Source organism: Cloeon dipterum, chromosome 2 (genome assembly GCF_949628265.1).
Source record: "Cloeon dipterum chromosome 2, ieCloDipt1.1, whole genome shotgun sequence".
NCBI lineage: Eukaryota > Metazoa > Arthropoda > Insecta > Ephemeroptera > Baetidae > Cloeon > Cloeon dipterum.
In genome coordinates, this window is record NC_088787.1 from 18,114,650 (window position 1) to 18,135,599 (window position 20,950).

The 20,950-nt window shown below is 40.4% G+C and overlaps 3 protein-coding genes across 4 annotated transcripts; 2 read left to right on the forward strand and 1 right to left on the reverse strand.

Moving 5' to 3' along the window:
- Positions 1 to 960: 960 nt before the first annotated feature.
- Positions 961 to 7,403, reverse strand: nes (nessy). The gene is made up of 11 exons (XM_065481712.1): positions 7,268 to 7,403; positions 6,911 to 7,113; positions 6,729 to 6,836; positions 6,552 to 6,674; positions 6,212 to 6,327; positions 5,896 to 6,054; positions 5,714 to 5,842; positions 4,244 to 4,352; positions 4,041 to 4,185; positions 3,838 to 3,985; positions 961 to 2,139 (listed from the first exon to the last, which is right to left on the reverse strand). The coding sequence occupies exons 2-11, from the start codon at positions 7,002 to 7,004 to the stop codon at positions 1,864 to 1,866; spliced, it is 1,407 nt and encodes a 468-aa protein (XP_065337784.1). The 5' UTR covers positions 7,005 to 7,113; positions 7,268 to 7,403; the 3' UTR covers positions 961 to 1,863.
- Positions 7,404 to 7,406: 3 nt separating this feature from the next.
- Positions 7,407 to 9,587, forward strand: Mdh2 (malate dehydrogenase 2). Its single transcript, XM_065481714.1, has 8 exons — positions 7,407 to 7,537; positions 7,597 to 7,675; positions 8,178 to 8,372; positions 8,425 to 8,571; positions 8,622 to 8,768; positions 8,824 to 8,961; positions 9,014 to 9,205; positions 9,265 to 9,587. The coding sequence occupies exons 2-8, from the start codon at positions 7,616 to 7,618 to the stop codon at positions 9,391 to 9,393; spliced, it is 1,008 nt and encodes a 335-aa protein (XP_065337786.1). The 5' UTR covers positions 7,407 to 7,537; positions 7,597 to 7,615; the 3' UTR covers positions 9,394 to 9,587.
- Positions 9,588 to 10,473: 886 nt separating this feature from the next.
- On the forward strand, positions 10,474 to 20,929 carry LOC135936473 (furin-like protease 2). 2 transcript variants are annotated; one of them, XM_065479297.1, is made up of 17 exons: positions 10,474 to 10,680; positions 16,125 to 16,306; positions 16,633 to 16,737; positions 16,948 to 17,142; positions 17,438 to 17,572; positions 17,631 to 17,790; positions 17,924 to 18,096; positions 18,187 to 18,317; positions 18,515 to 18,660; positions 18,721 to 18,885; positions 18,974 to 19,091; positions 19,207 to 19,529; positions 19,584 to 19,735; positions 19,793 to 19,992; positions 20,048 to 20,229; positions 20,507 to 20,676; positions 20,733 to 20,929. In XM_065479297.1, exons 2-17 carry the CDS (start codon positions 16,127 to 16,129, stop codon positions 20,814 to 20,816), a joined length of 2,619 nt encoding a protein of 872 aa, XP_065335369.1. In that variant the 5' UTR covers positions 10,474 to 10,680; positions 16,125 to 16,126; the 3' UTR covers positions 20,817 to 20,929. The 2 variants fall into 2 exon arrangements, with proteins under 2 accessions (XP_065335369.1, XP_065335368.1); XM_065479296.1 differs by lacking the exon at positions 10,474 to 10,680 and adding an exon at positions 11,972 to 11,990.
- The last annotated feature ends 21 nt before the right edge of the window (positions 20,930 to 20,950 follow it).

Sequence of the window (20,950 nt, forward strand, 5' to 3'; positions counted from 1 at the left end):
TGATTTTATCGGTCTTCTTCATATCAACCCTTCCTTCCCCCAAATTGCGGTGACCCCTCTCATTCCCCAAATAAATAAAAGCAGCACGCGCATTCCACAACCAAACTTTTTCATAAAAGCATGAGCAGGATTCCAATGAATAAAAGACAATAAGGTGCACCCTGCAGTCTATGCAAAGGTCGCATATTATATGGAAAGACTGGAACCATATTATGAGCTTATAACCTTCACATGAATCGGACAAAAAGGAGACCAAGGGGGGGGGATACAAGCTTTGTGGCTGATGGGTCGCTAGGCTGCGCCATAATAAGGAGAGGCTTTTCAATGATCAATACAGCATCCCCGAAGGGAAGGAATGATGTTCTTTAGTTAATGAGAGGCCTTACGGTCGCGACCAAAAATATTTTCGTTCCTATATCGCTTATAATTTTCAATATTTTACAGAATAAATTATAATATATTTTTGTATAGGAGACTAACGCAAGGCGAAAGACCTGAAATTAGTTGGCGTCAAATTTATTTCTGTCCGCCAAAAATATTTTTCACGTTCACACTAACTATAATAGCCACATTGAATAGTTAATATAACTTGCACTAATAAGGACCTTAATTGAAAAAATTCAAATATTCTCCAAAATTGACAGCGCTTGACTACTATTTTCTTGGTAGATTTCGATTCCTCTCGTCGCCATCTGTTCAACAGCGAATGAAACCTTTGAAAAATCTCTTGTTGTGAAATAAAATAGGATTTCAAATAAGGAAACAGTCCTCTATCCATTTGAAAAGCACGCTAACTTTGCAGCCACTTTTCTCAGAAATTTACAGTGCTCCTTATTGCTTGGCCAATTTTGGCTTCAACCGAATCCTAAGGGATGAGTTCATGCATTGGCAAACAAGCAGTTGGCAGGATCAATCCTTTATAAAACTTGAGATGTTTGTCATAATAAAAAACATAAATAATTAGAGATAAGGGATTGCAAGTTTATTATTGCACAGGCTTCTCACGTATTGTAATTTCAATCCTGCGTATAAATTTCTTTGCGAAATCTAATACATCTCATAATATACAACTGCACAGCATAATATCTATTTGAAATAGCAACATCAAATTGCCTATTGGAACTAATACAATAGATCGAATCATGCTTGCAAAATCTATGTTTCTAAATTTTTCAACACTAAAACTGAGAGGTCATTTTCAATGCAACGTTCTAAAATTTGTTTAGTAGAAGGGGGGTTTTTAACAACTTTGCAAGTCAGTTGCATCAACAGCAATATCAAGAATTTTACAGCTCGTTGAATAGTTTACAAAACTCTACTCAAATGAGTTGGTTCTTTTCAATAACTAGATTCACGATTACTTTGACTTTGAAGTAATAAGATGGAAAAAAGGCTGTTAGGTATTTTGGGCAAATAAGACTTGTGGGAATTCTATTATGGTTGTGCCAACCCTAAAATGGAGCATCAGCAAGCAAGCAATTTTGCTTCACATGGTAGTCATGACGTAGCTGAATCGCTAGAGAAAAATGACATTTTTGGCAACTTGCATCAGTTACAAGAGCAGATATTAATAACAAGATGGACGAAAAACGCACCGCTTTAAAATGCTTTTTATAGGCATGTTGCAGTGCGGCACTGACTAAACTGTCACTCTCGAACAACTACTAGAAGGTTCTCATGCACACACAAACTATTACTCATTTTGGCAAAATTGGCGTCTTCCTCAGTTAAAAACAAGTGACAAAATTATTATGCGATCAGAGTGACTAAATTGTTGCATTTTTATTTCCCACATCATTTTGCAGCGAATCACGGTTTGAATTGTGTTTTCCAAAAGCCATTCACTGCACTTGAAGTGAAATTTCACTCTTTCTTGCTTTCTTTGACCCTTGGAGGTCTCAAAGCTTTAACAACCAAATGGCCAAAGAAGAACCAAGGCAAAAAGAACACGTGCCCCATCCAATACACAGCACTAAAGGCAACAGACCATTTGTGAGACTTGAGCAGAACAAACGGAACCATGCAGTAGCCCATGAACACGATCAGATAGATTTTCCGCACCACCCACAAGACGTGCCAAACTCCTGGCTTGCTGATGGCTTCGGTCCAATCTTTTCTTGCAGCAAAGATCAACTCAACCTGTAAAAATAGCACTCTTAAGTTTTTGAACCAGAAACGAGGGAATCTAAAATATTCAATAATATTTGTATGCCTGTTTGACTAAACGTTTTAAAGAGGAATGATAGTGAATTTCCCCGCAAAATCCTTTAAAACGCATACAGATTGGGTCCTAAAAATCATGTACAGCTAAAAAAATACATAGGCAGCACTGTAAATTTTCGAGAAAATCGGCCTCAAACTTAGCATTGTTTTAAATGGAGAATTTTCAACAGAATTGTGTAATGACGATTTTCTCTGAAATTCCGCATTTCCCCAAAAAAAGACTCTGGCTGTCCGATAGATCTCGATGAGAGGATTCCAAATCATGTGAGAAAACATAGTGTAGCACTGTAAATTTCGGAGTAAATTGGCAAAAACAATCTGATTGGTCAGCGCCCAGCGCTGCTGGCCAACAGAGGGGGGCGTTTCACGCCATCGCTTCTGGTTGCATTACAGAAGGTGGCCGGCGCGCAACTCATTTATAATTTTAATTACGTTTTCATTATCAGAAAAATTAGAAATTTTCGCACATGGTAGCCAATGAATCTGTCCTTGAAAATCAATAAAAAATTTATTTATGTTATACGCAGTCTCTGATAGCCATAAGGGTCCGAGTTTGCCTCTGAAAATCATTAAAATTATTAAAATGAAAGAAACATTTTTTCTGAGATGATTCTTGAATAAATTAACATAATTTTGGGTATTTTAATTTTTCCCAAAAAAATTTTAAACGTTCTTTAACGGACATCTGAAATTTTCAGACGAATTTTTTTCAAAAATTTTATATTTGAGAAAATTTTGCTGAGTTAGGGAAAACTGGAAATTTAATCAGCTCTCTGAATTTAGGCAGTATTTAACGCTACTATGAATTAGTGAATTTTAATGTAGCCAAACACAGACCCCTTTTAAAATCTGCAATTTTTGAAAAAATAAAAAATTTATTTCAAGACTCATAAGCACTATTTTTTATCTTCTCACTATTAAATTTTCATAATTTTTTTCACCCCGGAAGCAATTAATTTCCAATGCTAAAAAAAGAGGGCGTAACCGGTAAAATTCGAAAAATTGGATTTTGGGGCACTTTTGGTCAGATGTACATGGAAAAAATAGGTCGATTAGGGTTAACTTTACATGAAATTTCATTTTTTAAAATAAAAAAATCACTATCATTCCACTTTAAGCAAAGTGCAGAAAAATTTAAAATTTATACTGAATACGCATGAATTAAATTTTTTTGGAAAACAAGGCGAACAGAATGAGAGCGTGTGATACTATTGTTTTTAAACTTTTTTTAGCTGTTCTTTCTCAGTTGTTCCCCAGTGAAAGTAAATATGGTGAAATCATTTTATTATTAAAAAAAATAATACAATCTTACAACCGATATTTTTTAAACTTAGCGAGGAACGATGCATTATAACGCCAGTTCTTTAGTGTGCTAAAGAACACCGCTCATGGTTATTCCACATTTTTTTCAAAATTTCATATAAAATGCCCCAAATAAGACAATGAATGAGAAACCCCATATAAATATAATTAAAACCTATTTTAATTTATAAAACCAGTGTCACTTCAACTGAAGGTTTTTGCAATGCAGAGCGTTTTACCAGGAAATGCAAGTTTTTGAGAATCTTGAATCACATGGATTATGAAAATTAATTTTTTCTCCACTCTACAAACCTCCTTTTCCACTTTCATGATGATGAATTCCAACATAAAGCACATGTAGTAGCCAGAATGCAAGCCATGCCACAAGGCAAGGAACAAGAGGGTTGTGCCTTGGCTAATGTAGCGGTTGTTCATGAACTTGAGCCTTTTGTAAATGTACCTGAACAAAAAGTAAGATCAAACCCTAGTGGCACAGACTAATCTGATGTACGCACTGCAAAACCCAATTATTGGTGTTGGTGTTGAAGGAATCGATGAGGTGTCCGAACTTGACAGCGCCCTCATAGACTCTCAGTCTCACGTTTGCACATCCATTCCACCTGACTTTGCCATACTCATCCTCACCATTGTATGTGAGACCTGGTCAATTCAGTTAATTAAAAGTGATACTTTATAGGAAATGAAGAAGATTTTTTACCTGATGAAATGCACACGCCTTCTGTGATCATCCAGCAAGAGATGTACTTGTACATCATGATCTTGCCCCAGACGCCCATTTGCAGAGCTCTTTTCCAAAATGGGAGAATCTGGAAAACCGAAAATCCAGGTGAAAATCTAGAGATGCGCAATATTATGCGGGCTTCTGCATTGATCGCAGTGCATTCCTTTCAAAAAACATTTATTTTTCACGAAAAATTGCACTGCATGGCTTAGCGGAAAATTTAGACTTGGTATCACGACCCTGCCGGCAAAGGGCATCCCTTAAGTTGCAAAAATTATAACCCTGGCCTTGGATTATAAATAACAACACAACAGTACAAGTTCTCCTCTGAGCCAAAAAAATTACAATTCCGGTCCATAAACAAATTGCTCATAAGAGCCGAGTTATTAATCGTAAAAAATGTAAATCGGGAGTCAGGGAAGTTATAAAAACGTGATTTGTGACATTGCCAACAGTGGTTTTTGGGGCCCAGGCGGGGTCCTATGGGCTGGACGGTACCCATCCCGGGACAAATCAATGCCCCTTGGTGGGGCATGTCCGCCTGAGCACGGTTTTAAAAAATCGGACTACTTTTCGAATTACTTCGCATTTTTTTTTGAAAATTATTTAAACTATCGAAATTTTCAAAATAAAAATTTTCACTATGACCTGGAGTTTTCCCGAATATGCCACCTAGCCACCTGAGCTAGGCATTATGCATGGAGCAACTCTAAGGAAAATCTTATCAACTTTTAACTCTGTTTATTTTTACAGTAGTGGAAATTTGCGTTTTTTTCGACAACTTCCGACTTCCGGTCGCCGTATCTCGCGATTGCGAAAAAATTAGACACACGCGAAATTTATCTAGGTTCATTTTGAGAACAAATTTGAGCAAATCCGATCATATTCCTTGGACTAGATAGATTTTGAAGTTTGAAAAGCGTGATTATTGCACTTTCCCCAAATAGATAACATGGGAAATAACAAATTCGCCATTTTTTCCAAACGGAGACCCATAATGGGTTCCCACCTGTTTCATCACACGCGTAGAACCGCCGCCGGTCTGGAAACTAATTTTCAGATTTTTCGTGCCTTTACAAAAATTAAAATGATTTATTTTCCGTTTTTGCCCGTCACGAGGATAGTGATGCTCACACGCAAAAAATGTTTTTCTTAATTCGGCCGCTCGTCCGATCGTCGACCACGAGCCCTCTTCAACAAGGTCTTTGATTGGACTTTTACCCAGGATACCCCAACGACCTTCTCCTCGACCTGAGATCCGATCCCAGGCAAGGTTTTATGCTTTTTCAGTTATCTTGAGCACATTAGGAGATACTCGCCGAGGAACTTTTTCAGTTCGCGTGACATGAGATCCAGCCCCGGACTGTTTTTTGCTGATTTGCCCAAGGGGCGTTAGCCACTTGTAGAAAAAAATTATGTTGTGAAGAGGTCAATTATTAATATTACCGCAAATGCTTCTGTTAAGAGGTAATCGTCTTTGTAGTAAATGTTTCCAATTTGGTAAATGCCCAAGTAAACAAATCCGCCTAATCCGCGCAGCAGACCAGGAACCATGCAGGCAGGTTTTTCTTGGTCCTGGAAAATATGCACAGGTGAGATCAACTGGCAAGGACGAATATTTGCGTTACCTTTGGTTTCAAAGTACCGTTGATCATGCCCAAGTACCTGGTCATTGGAAATTGAGGGCCGACCATGTACGAAGCAGGGAAATAGGTGTACCCTGCTATTTCCAACAAAGATGGCACTCTGTTGATGGCAGTGATTTTTTGATCCTTTGAAAGAGCTTCCTAAAAATAATTCATTAACTTATAAGCGTACAGTATGTATTTTTAATTGGGGCAGATAAGGATTGCGTATGAATGAAAACAGTTATTATCAGTGACAGTGATTTAACTTGAGGTTACGGGGTATTTTCTGTCTTAATGAATAATGTATATTACTCACAGGACTTCTATGGCCATCATACACGTCAAATGCCAACCCAATCAAACGAAGGGTCAAGACGCAGTGGGGCATGCTCCATTTTATGTCATATGTCTCCGTGCCAGTGTAGAAATATCCTAAAAAGACAAAATGTTACAATTATATGAAACAATCATATCATGATTGATGACAAAATATCAATCTGCCAACATTGATTTCAATCTGGTTTGGCAACCCTATGAAATGACGGCGCGATCTCGCCTTTTTTGATGTTTTTGAATTTTTTAACTGTATATTTTTTAAGACTACATAATATATAGTAATTATATAAAACAGCAACACTTCTATAGTGTAATTTTACCTATCACTAAATATCCCATGTTGAACAAAAAACAGATAACAACTCCAGCAGTAGTTCCGCCAAAAACTTTCAACAAGACGTATGTTGTAACAACAGCAGCTATGGAATGGCCAACTCCAAATTCTGTACATAAGGCAAAATTAGCGTCATAACAAACAATGCTAATTAATTTATTACTGTAGTTGTACACGCCAATTGCAACTCCACACAACATGAAGAAGAAATGTTGCAAATTTGCATTTTTCCCATACATTGTCTTACGGTGAACGAACGCGATTGGATAGCCTGTAAACGATAAAACAGACAAATTTTATTGATGACTCATTGAATTTAAGATGAGATTTAATATAAGAACCCACCAACGACCAAAGACAGCAGGAGCTTCAACGCTGGCTCTGAGCAACCCAGAGTCGCTGCCAATCCAGATAAAATACTTGGTTCGGCTGAAACCATTTCTCGGCCGTAAAATTTCGAATTCCGATTCAAAAGCTCAGCTCCGATTGAGACTGATCCGCCACACTTTCGCCGCCTCAGAAGGTGAGAGTTCCACACCACATCCTACCTGTCAATGCGGATGAGCGGTTTTCAACACGGGAAATCAAGGCAGCATGAAAGAAATTTCGTAAGATAGATAACTGACGGTCAGCACCATCTAATATAGCAATAATTAAATCAAGTGCAAATGTCTCGGAAGAGCAGCACAGATCATCTCTTACCGGTCCATTTCTGGGTTTCAATTAGTGAGGGGCAGCACACAAGCAGACGTTCAAATTAAAAAGTGGTCGAAATCTGTGAGAAAAATATGACGATCACAACAACCTCTTTGAATCGACTGATCCTCGCACGAGCGGAAAGAGCCGAAGTAACCCGACGAACCGTTCGTGCTTGTCTTTTCTTGCCCTTTCCGACTAGAGTCTGCTGCTGGTTTGTTCGGAGGGTGCTGCTGTGACCCAATTTTCGCCTCCTTCACTTCGCACAGGACAAAGGTTGCGTCGGTTGTCCGCAGGTCGAAAAGAGCCGAGTTTATAACCCATTTTGCGTGCAGCTCGAGCCTAAAAACGAGAATGTTCACCTGTTCCAGAGTGATCACCTCCCTGTCCAGGAGTTTCAGCACCTCCTCCGCGGTAATTTAGACTTGTATAGATACCCCGTTACGAATTGTCCTCGTTTTTGTGTGTTAAAATTGCGGAATACCTTGATATCAGCCTTTATTTTCTTCGGCCTGATTAATTTTCATTGAAAAAATGTCACATGCCACAATTTATAGTGTACATAAGTGAAAAAGCCCTTATTTGTACATTTTTGTACGTATAACCTTTTGTAACAGCCACACGTGTGTGTAAGGTCAGTGGTACAATCTGGTCATATTTTGGTCAGCTTTTTGCACTCAGGATTTTGTCAACGGTCTGCTTTTTTTATCATCATGTCATTTTGACCTCTATTAACGTTGATAATCAAGCTGCATTATATTTCAAACATAAATAATTATTACATCACGTTCGAATTGAATGCTTTTAGCTTAATATCTTTCGATAACCAAAAATATGTTATTCATTTGAATGTTTATTCTTATTCGATTCTTATACACGTTTAAACTGTCCTCATTGCATGATATTTTTTTCCCAGAAAAATGCCAAAGTGGCTGTGTGTGGCGCCAGCGGTGGTATTGGACAGCCCCTGTCCTTGCTGCTGAAACAGTCACCTCTGGTCACCCAGCTGTCCCTGTACGATATTGTCAACACTCCAGGAGTTGCTGCTGACCTGAGCCACATTGACTCGAGGTCGTCTGTTAAGGGACACAATGGACCTAATGAGCTCAGGGTAATGCTGAATTGTTTAATGTGAAAAGCAGATGATCAATTAAAATTCCCAGAATGCCCTCAAAGGCATGGACATAGTCATCATCCCCGCTGGTGTGCCCAGGAAGCCTGGCATGACCCGTGATGACCTGTTCAACACCAACGCCTCCATTGTCCGCGACCTTGCTCAGGCTATTGCCGAAGTTTGCCCCAAAGCTCTGGTGAGAGAGAAAAATTGTTAGAAAGCAGGTTATAGAAAACACGCCATTAGGTGGGAATCATCTCCAACCCAGTCAACAGCACCGTGCCCATTGCCTCCGAGGTTTTGATCAAGGCTGGCGTGTACGATCCCAACAGGATCTTCGGCATCTCCACCCTGGATGTTGTCCGCGCCAACGCCTTCATCGCTGAAGCCAAGGTTTGAAGTTTGAGCAAGAGAAAAAATTTAACCTTATATCCTTACTTATTTGCAGAACTTGGACCCCTCTCAAGTCAACATTCCCGTCATTGGTGGCCACTCGGGAGTGACCATCATTCCCCTGATTTCTCAGGCCAAGCCCAGCGTCGAGTTCCCAGAGGACAAGCTCAAGGCGCTCACTGAGAGAATCCAGGCATGATTTTTGCATATTGCCATGAGCTGAGTTAATGAAATTCGCTTTGCAGGAGGCGGGTACTGAGGTGGTCAAGGCCAAGGCCGGAACTGGCTCTGCCACCCTCTCCATGGCTTATGCTGGAGCCCGCTTCACTTTCTCCTTGATCAAGGCCCTCAAGGGCGAGCCCAATGTTGTTGAGTGCACATACGTCAGGTCGAATGTCACCGAATCCAAATACTTTGCCACCCCCGTCTTGCTTGGAGTAAGAATATTTGAGGAAAGTTGAATTCCTAAGCTAATTTATCGAAATTTTTTATTCAGCCTAATGGAATCCAGAAGAACCTTGGATTCGGCAAGCTGTCCTCTTTTGAAGCTGGTCTTCTGGAAAAAGCCATCCCTGAGTTGAAGAAGAACATTCAGAAGGGAGAGGACTTCGTCAACAAGAAGTAAACTTGCCCTGCACACTCTGGTCGATCTTCAAATGAAGAGTCATCCTGTCTATTTATTTGGACATTCATATAATGTGACAGATTCACGTGTTGTACATGTGTGTGCAGAACGCAATTGAAAAATTGTAATCCTAGATGACGAAGCAGGGAAATCTTAAAAAAATAAAATGTTACAAAACGTCTTATTTAGACTTATATGTTAGTGTCATTATTATTCTATCATTGACCTCTCAATACTTGCAGCTCAAGGTTGTTAGCTTTTAATCAAAGTGCGTGAACTGAATAATATATCTTGCGACAGATTCATTCAACTGCGATTCATTTTGGTATATCAGCGAAAATTATTGCTACACTACTACACTTTCTACTTTTCCAAGATTATCAATCCAAGTTGTTGTAAGTTTTAAATGGAATTTAGACAGCCTAAATGTTAATGAAGGTAAAATTGAAAAAGGATTTAGATACGCTTCTTACAAGCTTCATTCTATGAATTTATGGTGTATTTATTATAACAAATTAACCTTAACATTCTCAACAGTTATCAGAGGTAATTTGGATCTGCTGTGATTTAATAGGAATAAATTGCGCATTTTTATTATTCAGTACGATTTTAATACTTTTTTACAATTCCAAGTAATCCATAATATTTTATTTTGACTAGCACTTATAATTTTGTAGTTTTTCAAATAAATTAATCTTCACAACTTAAGATAAAATATTAAGGAGTTAATAAAAAAGTTTTCTCTTTATTTAATTGCTATAAATGATTTTGACAAATAAAAGGGAGACAAAAGATACAAGTTGTAAAATTATATATCTCATGAGACAGGCCTTTCTTCCTTCCAACTATTTTTGCTCTTATCCCCTGGTCCTGATTACTTTTACTAACGTCATGTCTTAATAATTATTTTACTATCATGACGAGCGGTCATAATGCTGACGTGCACAGGTGCAGTGTTCACGACCACATTTTATGTATTTGTTCGGCTGTAAGGCAGGCAGGCAGGGGTGACCTCTGCATTTGCGCAGGCGTACTACTGCGGCCAGTCCGTCCACGACTCGCTGCTACAGCTGCAAAGCAAAAGCTAAGGCGAGTGAAGTGAATGATATTAGAGCGGAGGGAGCAGTCGAAGTCTGGAGTGGTCGGTCAAGTTGAGAGCCAGGACCGCAGCATATGTGATATGGGCGCTGGGCGTTGAAAGTTTTACAAGTCCGGGCCACCTCTAGATGTTCTCAGGGCAGCAGAAGCAGGCGATCCAGCCCTAGCGCAGCCCTAACATCCTGCAAGGTCGGTACGAGGGGACATACCCCTTTCTTTGCAGTGCCTCGCACCTTTCAGGTTGCCTACCTTCAAGGCGCTCCTCGAAAGTGAGAGTGCAGCCTTGGCACAGAAATCCAACGGTGGAATTATTTATTTGTGCCATTTCAAACACATTTGTCCAGCAGCAGTCAAGTTTTTTTGTTCTCTTAACGTGTCTTTACGGTCGGCGTTTTCAGCGAGTACATCCGTCAACCCTTTTCAATTATTATTAATTAATTGCTGAAATGCTTGAACGGCTGCTGGCAACCTTGGCCACTTTTAATTGGATCAGTTCGATTTTTCATCCTGGTATCCCACCTCCCTCGGTATTTCGCTAAACAGTGTCAAGTTCGTCTCTCTTTAGTGATTTTTATTGCTTACCAGAACCAGACAGGGCCACGGTCTCCATGTTATTGGACCGACTTGAAAAATGAAGCTGTTAAAATTCAATTTTCAACTTAATTGGTTCATTTGCCACGAGGGAATCATCAAACCATTTCCGCTTTCGAAAATGTCTTTTTGCGGCTTCATTGCTGCAAAGGATGTCTTTAGTGTTTTTCTAGGTGGCACAGTTTCCTCTGTGCACCGCCTCAACCAAAACAAAACAAGTTATTATCTTGATGAAAAATTAGAGCAAAGTACCATACAAATGTAGTGTCAACCATGCAATGAAAATTATTATTTACTCCTTTCGACGCAACGTAAAAAATTAGAAAAAAAATAAATAAAAAACCGGTCAATTTTTTCAAATAACAATTTGTTCTATGTTTATCTTTTTAGTACATAACATAACAATAACAATTTATTTGTTACGAATAATCTGAATGCAAGTGTTATTCCAGAGAAATTTGACAACAATATAATTGTTTCCGATATTTAAATGTTGCAGTTGTTGCATAACGAATGCTTTTTCATTTTTTTGAATTTAAATTTTCAAATAGTACCAGCTTTTGTACATAATTTTTTCTTTTCTCTAAAATGTTTTCTAATTGCCAACCAGAATAATTATCTGCTGTTGCCTCGTTATTGAAGCAGAGATTTTAATCTCTGGTTGAACGCTCTCTGGACGTAGAAATCACACGATTCAAAGCAAAACAACCTAGAGCAGGCAATTATCCCCTTGGAGTGCACGTCTCGGGTTTCAAATTGATTAGAATTTCTCGCAAAGTGTGCCGTCGTGTTGAAGCTTTTGCAGCTGCATGTGAAGTTTGCCCAATGGCTGTGGGCGAGTAACAATAATTTTCCAATTCCTGCGAAAGACAGCGCTGCCCTTGGCTCAAAAGCCATACAATTCATGAGTATGCATTTATTTACTTCGTCTATTGTCAGTTTAGGGAACAATGCAGCTAGCAATAAGCCTGCTGTTTTGGAAAGCTTTCAAACATATATATTTACTTGTTCGTTATCCGTTTCCGCTGCTGTTTCTTGCATGAGAATTTTCGCCACTTGGTCGGATAATTACGATGCTGTGCAGCATGCTTGTTTTTCCTCGCCACTCGCACACAACACTCTTCTACGTGACACATATATTTGTCTATTCGTTTCTGCAATGCAAAATTTCACTCTCGGATAGGTGTATCTGGAAAGGAAACTCGGTGGTCACGCGTAATACGTGTTTGCCCTTTTATCGACGCTTGCTAATGCTTTTTTAATCAGTTGTGAGTTTCTTGCGAATTTGCCGCGTTACGTATTCAATCCGAATTTCACGCACGCACACTTTTTGCAACGTATATTGCGATTATTTTTCGGTCTCGTGAGCATGAGCTGGAGTAACCTCAATTTTACTGTGCCGAGTAATGAATGGGTGTATTTTTTTTTGTTTCAAGAATAAAAAAACTTTTGAATTTTCTTAATCCAAATTTACAATGGAAAAAACTTAAAATTCAAGCATCACGTCGATATTTTAAAGAAAATGAACCGTTTCAAATTTGAAAATTCGATCGTGCTGCATGAATCACTTTGTTTGCAGCGGAAGCATCATCATAATTATTAGGTTCAACGAACTCGCAGCATGCCGCATTATTTTTCAGCAGGACTAGTTTTTGCTGATGGCTTAACCACACAGAATTTCCTAAAATTTTAGTGCTTGCGAAGGTAACAGATTTCCGACAATGCCAAAAAGAACATTAAAATAATTTTCTACGTGGATCTTCCATAAAATATGATTCGTCATCAGCGGATGTTCTAACGTGGAAAATTACTTAAAACGGCCACTGCACGCACTGGAGATTATGTTTTTTCTTACAAATTGCCAAACTGTTTCATCGTGGGTGCTAATGCCCAGATTAATTTTGAACCGATAATATTTTAACTAGTGCTGCATTTACAAAAGGCACGCGAACGCTCGTTGTTTCAGCACGTATTTCGCAAAGACGTCAAGAGCAGTTGTTACAGCTCGTTTATTTCGAGTTCTATCGCGTAGATGTTAATGCTTTGTTTTCACGTCACAGGCACGAATTGAGTAGAGAATTCTAGATAAAGAATGTTTTTAATAATGGTTATTTCCGTCATTACCTTTATCACACAAATATTTAGAAATTGCAAGTCCGTGACCTGCTTTGAGAAAAATTAAAAATTTTGATCTCATTGCCACTTTTTTCTTTGCTGCTGACACAAAACTGCGCAACGAAGTGATAAAAATGTTATCCTTGTCGAGTTCAAGGGGAGGAAAACCCCACTGCCCTGGATTACTTACAACTCGAATTTAAAATTATTTTAAGAATCATTTGTGTTTGAGGTTTTTGCTGGTGCAGGTTAGTATTCTTAGTTTTCATCCCGCAATTTTCCAGTCAAAGTGGAAACATAACAGAAGCCCAAATGGCGCTGCAGCCTGCTTCGGAAACCAGTGTTGAGTTTCGACAAAGTCCGTTCTGCTTTACATTATTTCGCGCTGATAAATCTGCGAAACTGGATGATGGAGTGCTAATCTGCTCTGAGGGGCTTAGCCGGTTTTCAGAAGTGGTATAAGTGATCGCACTCGTCGACGGACGACACCTTTTAGAATGGCTTCGTCGCCCGTCGGTCGGCAGTTCCGACGAGAAGGGACTGGCCGGCGAGCAGTGCGCGCGGTTTAAATCATCTTTGCTCTCCGCGCGTGCTCCCCGTGCCAATTGATACTTTCACTGCTCGCTTGCTCGTGTTGTATAAGGTTGTATAATTTTAGAAAGCAAAATGGCAAAACCCAGTGAACCAGCTGACAATGTCAAATGCACGCTTGTTAAATTGTTTGTTTTTGTGTCGAAATCAATGCGCGAACCGAATTTGCAAACAAGCAGCGCGAGTTTAGAGAAACTAATGGAGATTTTTGCACAGCATACCCGAGAGATAAAAAATCGGACCTTTTCCTCGTCGAAACCACGAGAAAAGGTCAATGCGTTTGTTATTGCAAACAGTTTGAAGTCCAAATTACTTGAAAAACAACACTGAAGTCAAGAAGAACTCGTGATTTGTGCGTATTTGCTCAATTTCCTGGTGATAAGCGTGAATTGCGCAGAATGAATCCGATCGGAGTATTTTTTAGCCTGTACCGATGTAAAACCTTTTTCCCAGCCAGAAGCCAGACTGCTCGACCGCACATTCAGGTGTGTGAAATTATGCAAGTGAACCGGTTTTCGTCACTTTTGTTTCAACTGCGGCTGATGAATAGTTTAGACTGATTCGCTCGCCTCACTCGGTTTCACTTGCAGGTCTTCCTGGTAGAGTAAATTACTGCGGTCGATTTTAATTTTTATGAGTCAAGGTTCGCGCCTGGGCAATTTCGAAATTGCTTCCAGAGTATAATTTTGACCAGTTGCTCTTTAATCGCGATTTTATTATTGCAAGCAAGGCCAAACAACTTTTTTTGGCCGGTGGAGCCTGTAAAACCAGAAAAGTCGCGTGAGAGTGACACGTACGATGCTCTTTCTGCATTGTTGCCCTTCGCGCAGCGGTCTCCTTTCCTCTCTTTCGGCTGCTGCGAAACAGATCGACAAATTTTTTCTAGCAAACGCAGCTTCTATTGTTGCTGTCTTTGTGTTTGCCGCAACAGGAAATATCAGCAGACAAGGCCAAACAGTGAAATTGCACTTTGAGCTAAGCGAACAGCTTGGGCTCTTGCTGCTGATTCTTACGATTTCTGCAAGAGAGTCATTATCTGCGAATTACACGGTATATCTCTCTTGCGCTCGATTGTTATCAAGCGGATTAAAGAGAAGAATAGTTCTTCCTGATTATTTCACGCACATTAAGTAAGGAGACAGCTGGCCATTCGAGAGCTATCTACTGGGGACGTGACTTACGGTGTTTGTAGCGTTTTCCTCCGATCTATTTCGTAATTATTGCAGCCTTGAAGGATATCTGATGCGTAAACCTTTTATCTAGGACTGGGTATGAATTGGTGCGTGTAATATTTCGGTCAATTCGGCCTATATAGACAGACTTCGTGATTTTGTAATTTGCGAGAATTTCTACCAGCGACTTGCACGCTTTCAAAATTGTTTTCCCCTTATTTCGTTTTTGCCAGGAACATCCTCATTGACTATAGACCTCGTTGTTCGTTCCTCATGTAAATCATTCAAATTTTCTTCTGGCTTCTTATGGAAAAATAATCCTTTGAACTCGAAAGTTCAATGGAATTTAAACAAGGAATATTCAAGATTTTATAATGATTTTTGGGCTTTGATATTTTCAGCCATGTCAACATGCAAATAATTAAACGATTTAAATGAGAGAAACATACGCATGACGCGTGACAAATTTTCCAAACTGCCTGTCATTTTACGTCATGCCAGCCCGATTCGCCTTAATCGATTGAAATTGCAAAAAATGAAACCCGGTGTTATTTAATTCTGTGTGATGCATTGACAATTACCACCGATCGATTAGGCCACTTGTGACAGAAAGCGTAATTGTTATATATCCATTGCGATCGGTTTCGCTGCTTCCAATTGGTGGAGCACGGACAAAGACGGGAAATCGGAGCTACCGCGACTTTCATTTACGCCTTCATGAAGTCGCAGCCAATGTTATGTCCACATCCACATGGCGAGTCGAAACAATTCGATAAATTGCACTGAGTCGTGTGCGGCTTCACCCGCATGCTGGCGAGTTCTCATTGAACTCCTTTCACGCATGCTTCTGCAAATGAGAATTTGAATATAACGTTTTAAACGTAGAAAGTTTTCGAGTACAGCGCCTGCTGCAGTTTTGGTCGTTTTGATAATGAATTTTCACCTGCGTGCTCGATACAGTGGATAGCTATCGTTGTCTATACGCATTCGAGTTTTCAATTAATACACATTTTTATCGTAAAAGTTTAATAAGAAAAGTGAGATATATAACTATAGCTATGGTTGCGTCTCTCGGCAAGACGGAACTTTCGCTTTTATCTCTGCTGAATCCAATGAATGACTCTCGCTTTTTTAATAAAACGCGATTTGCCTCACTTTTTGCAGCGATGGCGTGCTTTTGGGAAGCGAAGATGCTGATCACCGTGCTGACTTGCGTGCTGCTCCTCAACAATGCGCTGGCCGAGAGTCCGAAAATCTTCATGAACCAGTACGCAGTGCACATCCCGAGTGGCCATGAATCCGCCAGTGCCATAGCAAGCAGCCACGGCTTCACAAATCTAGGACAGGTACTACAGATTTATTGCCGTTCTCGTGCAATCGCAACATTATTTGGCAAATTATGGATTTTTACAATGGGCTATACCCTCGTATAAATTAACAAAAAAACAAGATGAATTAAATCTTTTATATTTTAAAATGCACTGAATAATTTTTAATGAAGAGGTATCGTGCACATTCGCCTTTCTTTCAAGGCCAGCAGCTTTAAACGAATGAGCCAATTAAAATTTTTCAGCCCTCTGTTGATTTCTAGGATCGATACCCTCTCTCCTCTCCTTAGAACTCAACAATGACAAATGTACGTGGAGTGACCTCCGATTTCTCCTTGTTCTAGATCGGTGCTCTCAAGGGGTACTATTTATTCGAGCAGCCGCGAGTCCACAAACGGTCCATCAACCCAAACGCCACGTACCACTCAACTCTGATCAACAATCCCAAGGTGCGTGTGGTCTCGCTGTCTTTATTTTTACATGTTTTACGATTTTCTTTCTCCTCGTCGCCAGCTTTCTATACAGAGATCTTTCTCTCCTCGAAACTTTGCCAATTTCGTGCATTCCGCAAGGCGTGTGTTTTGCGTTTGCATACGATTTGAAATAATTATTGAGCACCGAGTGAAAGAAAGGATTTCACGCGAGTGACCTCATTGCAGGTTCTCTGGGTGCAACAGCAGCATGTCAAGAAGAGAACAAAACGAGACTTCCTCTCCGACTACACCAGTCCTTACGGCGCCTTTGACTCGCTTTACCCGAGCTCGAGTCTGCAATCGAGGGCGGTGGCGACGCCTTTCCAAACGCTCTACAGAGGGGCAGGCTCGGACCCTCTCTTCAAGGAGCAGTGGTACATGGTGAGTTAAGTGCCCATGCACTTGCATCTAAATTTAGATTAATTTTTATTCAAAGATAATTATCTACCATTAATGCACATATTGCATTAGGGTCACAGAAAGTCAAGTTAAATGTATAAAGCACTGCATATTTTTAGAAATAAACATCCGTTGGTTAACGGTCAATAAAATATTATTGTAAGACTTTAATAATCTGCATTGAGTAACAGAACAGAAATAACATGCATTTTCGTCAAATAAAAATCTATTTATTTATAAAATAGCAAATGATTGGATTTCATTTGTGCCTTGATAGAACGGTGGTGCGAAGGACGGCTTCGACATGAACGTGAGGCCAGCGTGGCAGAAAGGCTACACGGGGAAAGGAGTCGTGATTTCCATCCTCGATGACGGCATACAAACAAACCATCCTGACTTGGCGCAAAACTACGTAAGCCACTCGTGCGTCGTGCGCGCGGAAAAGTAAAAGTGTGCGTTTTCCCCCGCAGGACCCGCAAGCCAGCACAGACATCAATGACAACGATCCTGACCCCATGCCCCGAGACAACGGGGACAATAAGCACGGCACGCGGTGTGCCGGCGAGGTTGCAGGTGTTGCCTTTAATAATATATGTGGCGTGGGCATCGCGTACAACGCCAGCATTGGAGGTGAATAATTAAAATTTTCATTTTTTTTCCATCTCAGAGCAGTCCGTCACGCTCGGCGTTAAATAAAATTAGTGCATTGAATGCGGTACTGACGTCAGCTTCACTTGCTTGAAAATTATGACTCGCTTTCCAGGAGTTCGGATGCTTGATGGAGTGGTGAATGACGCTGTGGAAGCCAAAGCGCTGGGGCTCAATCCCGCCCACATCGACATCTACAGCGCCTCCTGGGGCCCGGAGGACGACGGAAAGACCGTGGATGGACCCGGTCCTCTGGCGAGACGCGCCTTTATTTACGGCGTAACCTCGGTGAGTGTCAATTAATTTTGCGACCATCCGTCGAGATTATCCAATTATCTGTTGCCACTGGCCACGGTTGATAATAATTTTTCTTGACAGGGTCGCAATGGAAAGGGATCAATATTTGTGTGGGCGTCGGGTAATGGAGGCCGTCACACCGACTCTTGCAATTGCGATGGATACACAAACAGCATTTTCACTCTGTCTATTAGCAGTGCCACTCAAGGAGGGTGAGTTGTTTGCCCACGTCTTTCGAAATTAAAAATTCAATTATTCTCCACCACGCTTTTAAAATGCTTTCTTCCTTCTGCCCCAGTTCTTGATAAAAAAAACACTCCTCACATGACCGTGCGCGATAACGAAATAGTTGTCACGGTCAACACGCCGCAATTTAGGTGAAACACGCACTAATTTTTTATTGCCTCAGGTTCAAGCCTTGGTATCTGGAGGAGTGCTCGTCGACCCTGGCCACTACGTACAGCTCGGGCACACCTGGCCACGACAAGAGTGTCGTGACCGCGGACATGGACGGCCGCTTAAGAGCCGACCACATTTGCACAGTGGAGCACACAGGTAACAAGGCAGTTGTGTTATTTTAATTGCTCTTAATTGCAACTGATTTGTTTAAAACAGGCACCTCCGCTTCGGCACCGCTTGCCGCGGGCATTTGCGCCCTTGCCTTGGAGGCTAACCCCAACTTGACCTGGAGAGACTTGCAGTACTTGGTGGTGCTCACTTCCAGATCAGAGCCGCTCGAGCGTGAACGTGGTTGGATCGTCAACGGCGTGAAGAGAAAAGGTGATTTTTTTACGAAAGTTGCATTCCGCGCGCTTCACGGCTTGCACTTGACGCAATGATTGAATATTATGATTACTTGCATTTACAGTGAGTCATAAATTTGGATATGGGCTGATGGATGCTGGAGCCATGGTGGATCTCGCTGAGCAGTGGATTACAGTACCTTCTCAGCATATTTGTAAATCTCCAGAGCTGAACGAAGACAAGTAAATTGGATTTTTTTCTGTAACTGTTTTGATCCTCCCAATTTTTCAGTATTTTTCCCTTAACTAATAAATAACACATTTGAATTTATTTTAATCTATCTAAATGATTTTCCAGACAAATTCAACCCAATTCTGGGCAAATTCTCCAGGCACAGATGGATGTGGACGGCTGCACCGACACATATAACGAAATCCGCTACCTGGAACATGTACAGTGCAAGCTCTCGCTTCGCTTCTTCCCCAGAGGCAATCTACGCATTTTGCTTACCTCCCCCATGGGAACCACGTCTGTGTTGCTGTTTGAACGACCAAGGGACGTGGTTAGTTCCAGCTTTGATGATTGGCCATTCCTTAGCGTTCACTTCTGGGGTGAAAGACCTCAAGGCAGGTGGACTCTACAGATCATCAATGGCGGTAATAGACAAGTTAACCAGCCAGGTATGGACAAAAGTTTTCAATTTTTTTCTATTTTACCTATTTATGTTTTATCAGGCTTCTTGAGAAAGTGGCAGCTTATATTTTACGGCACTAAGGACAATCCAATCAGGTTGAAGAACAACTTGGCGGCAGCAAGAAACCTTGGAGGTGCTTCCAGTCAATTTTCAAGTACCTACAGCAGCTACCAGCAGCCATACGGACAACAGGTGAGACAGGAGAAAATTTTAATTTTTCTTTACTTTGCAACGCGTTGTCTTTTGCAGTCGTTTGGTGACATGTTTGGTGCTGGAAGCGAAAATTTGGAGACTGTTGTCGCTGCGCCCAACAGCACAACAGACAATGTGCAAGCAGCCAACGAGAGCGATGGAATTTCCAAACATTGCCACCCCGAGTGCAGTGATTACGGGTGCTATGGCCCTAACTCTACAGACTGTGTCTCTTGCAAAAACTACAAATTAAACAGGTTTGCGGAGAAACAAGAAATTAGAGGCGAAATCGTAATCGCGTGTCCTTTGCAGCACCTGCCTTGAGGAGTGCCCACAGCATTGCTTCCCCAGCTCAGCGGGTGTTTGTCTCCTCTGCCACAGCAAGTGCGAGAGCTGCAAGGGACCAAAACAGAATGACTGCCTAACATGCAAGACAGGGGCAAATCTGAGTGATGGCCTCTGTGTTGACAAGTGCCTCAATGTGAACAACGAAGGTACTGAATCTTAATTCACGTTCAAAAGATTTATTAAACGCAATATGAGTGCAAAACTAAATCTATAAGTTATCAACTTGAAAGTTGATTATTTCAAGTATTAGATGATGGTCCTTTTCAATATTTAGATTAAACGTAATTTAAAAAAAGTTGAATTTTAAAATGCACGAAATATCAACTAGGATTTTAATTACAATATATGATAGGGACTCTTGACGTTAATATAACTTTATCTTCAAGTATCCCATTCTAGCTTTAATGATATCATTTCTTTCAGATGTTCCATGTGAAAACACGTCATCAACAGTTAGAAGAGCAGTTGATGACAACAAAACTCCTGGAATGACTGTGGTTAGCCATACAGTCAAGTCCAATTATTTAGATGCAGTAGCTATCCTAGGAGCAGCCCTTACTGTGGTTGCAGTGATTCTTGTTACCATAAGAAAGGTATGCTTATTATACACTGAAAAATGTAATTTCTGATTATCATTTTATTCTTGCAGTTAAATAATATTAATAGACCTAAGAAGTGGTATGTCGACTACCAAATTGTACCCACAAGACAAGGCGACTTCGATGAAAGCTGATAATAAAGTGATTTTTCCATGAATCTGTGTTACGAGCTATATGGCAAACAGTATTTTTTTGTAAATAAATTGTTTTAATTTCAAAAATACATGAATGTTGGAAGATCAATCAGTTCCTGGCTTTTTATTTGGAT

Coding starts and splice junctions, on each gene's coding strand:
- Mdh2 (XM_065481714.1), top strand. CDS start 7,616: ATGTTCACCTGTTCCAGAGTGATCACCTCCCTGTCCAGGAGTTTCAGC. Junction 8,572..8,621: donor AAGTTTGCCCCAAAGCTCTG/GTGAGAGAGAAA, acceptor ACACGCCATTAG/GTGGGAATCATCTCCAACCC. Junction 8,962..9,013: donor CGCTCACTGAGAGAATCCAG/GCATGATTTTTG, acceptor TTCGCTTTGCAG/GAGGCGGGTACTGAGGTGGT.
- LOC135936473 (XM_065479296.1), top strand. Junction 17,791..17,923: donor GTACAACGCCAGCATTGGAG/GTGAATAATTAA, acceptor CTCGCTTTCCAG/GAGTTCGGATGCTTGATGGA. Junction 20,677..20,732: donor TTCTTGTTACCATAAGAAAG/GTATGCTTATTA, acceptor TTATTCTTGCAG/TTAAATAATATTAATAGACC.
- nes (XM_065481712.1), bottom strand. CDS start 7,004: ATGGTTTCAGCCGAACCAAGTATTTTATCTGGATTGGCAGCGACTCTG. Junction 6,675..6,728: donor AATTGGCGTGTACAACTACA/GTAATAAATTAA, acceptor CCTTATGTACAG/AATTTGGAGTTGGCCATTCC. Junction 2,140..3,837: donor TCATGAAAGTGGAAAAGGAG/GTTTGTAGAGTG, acceptor CTATTTTTACAG/GTTGAGTTGATCTTTGCTGC.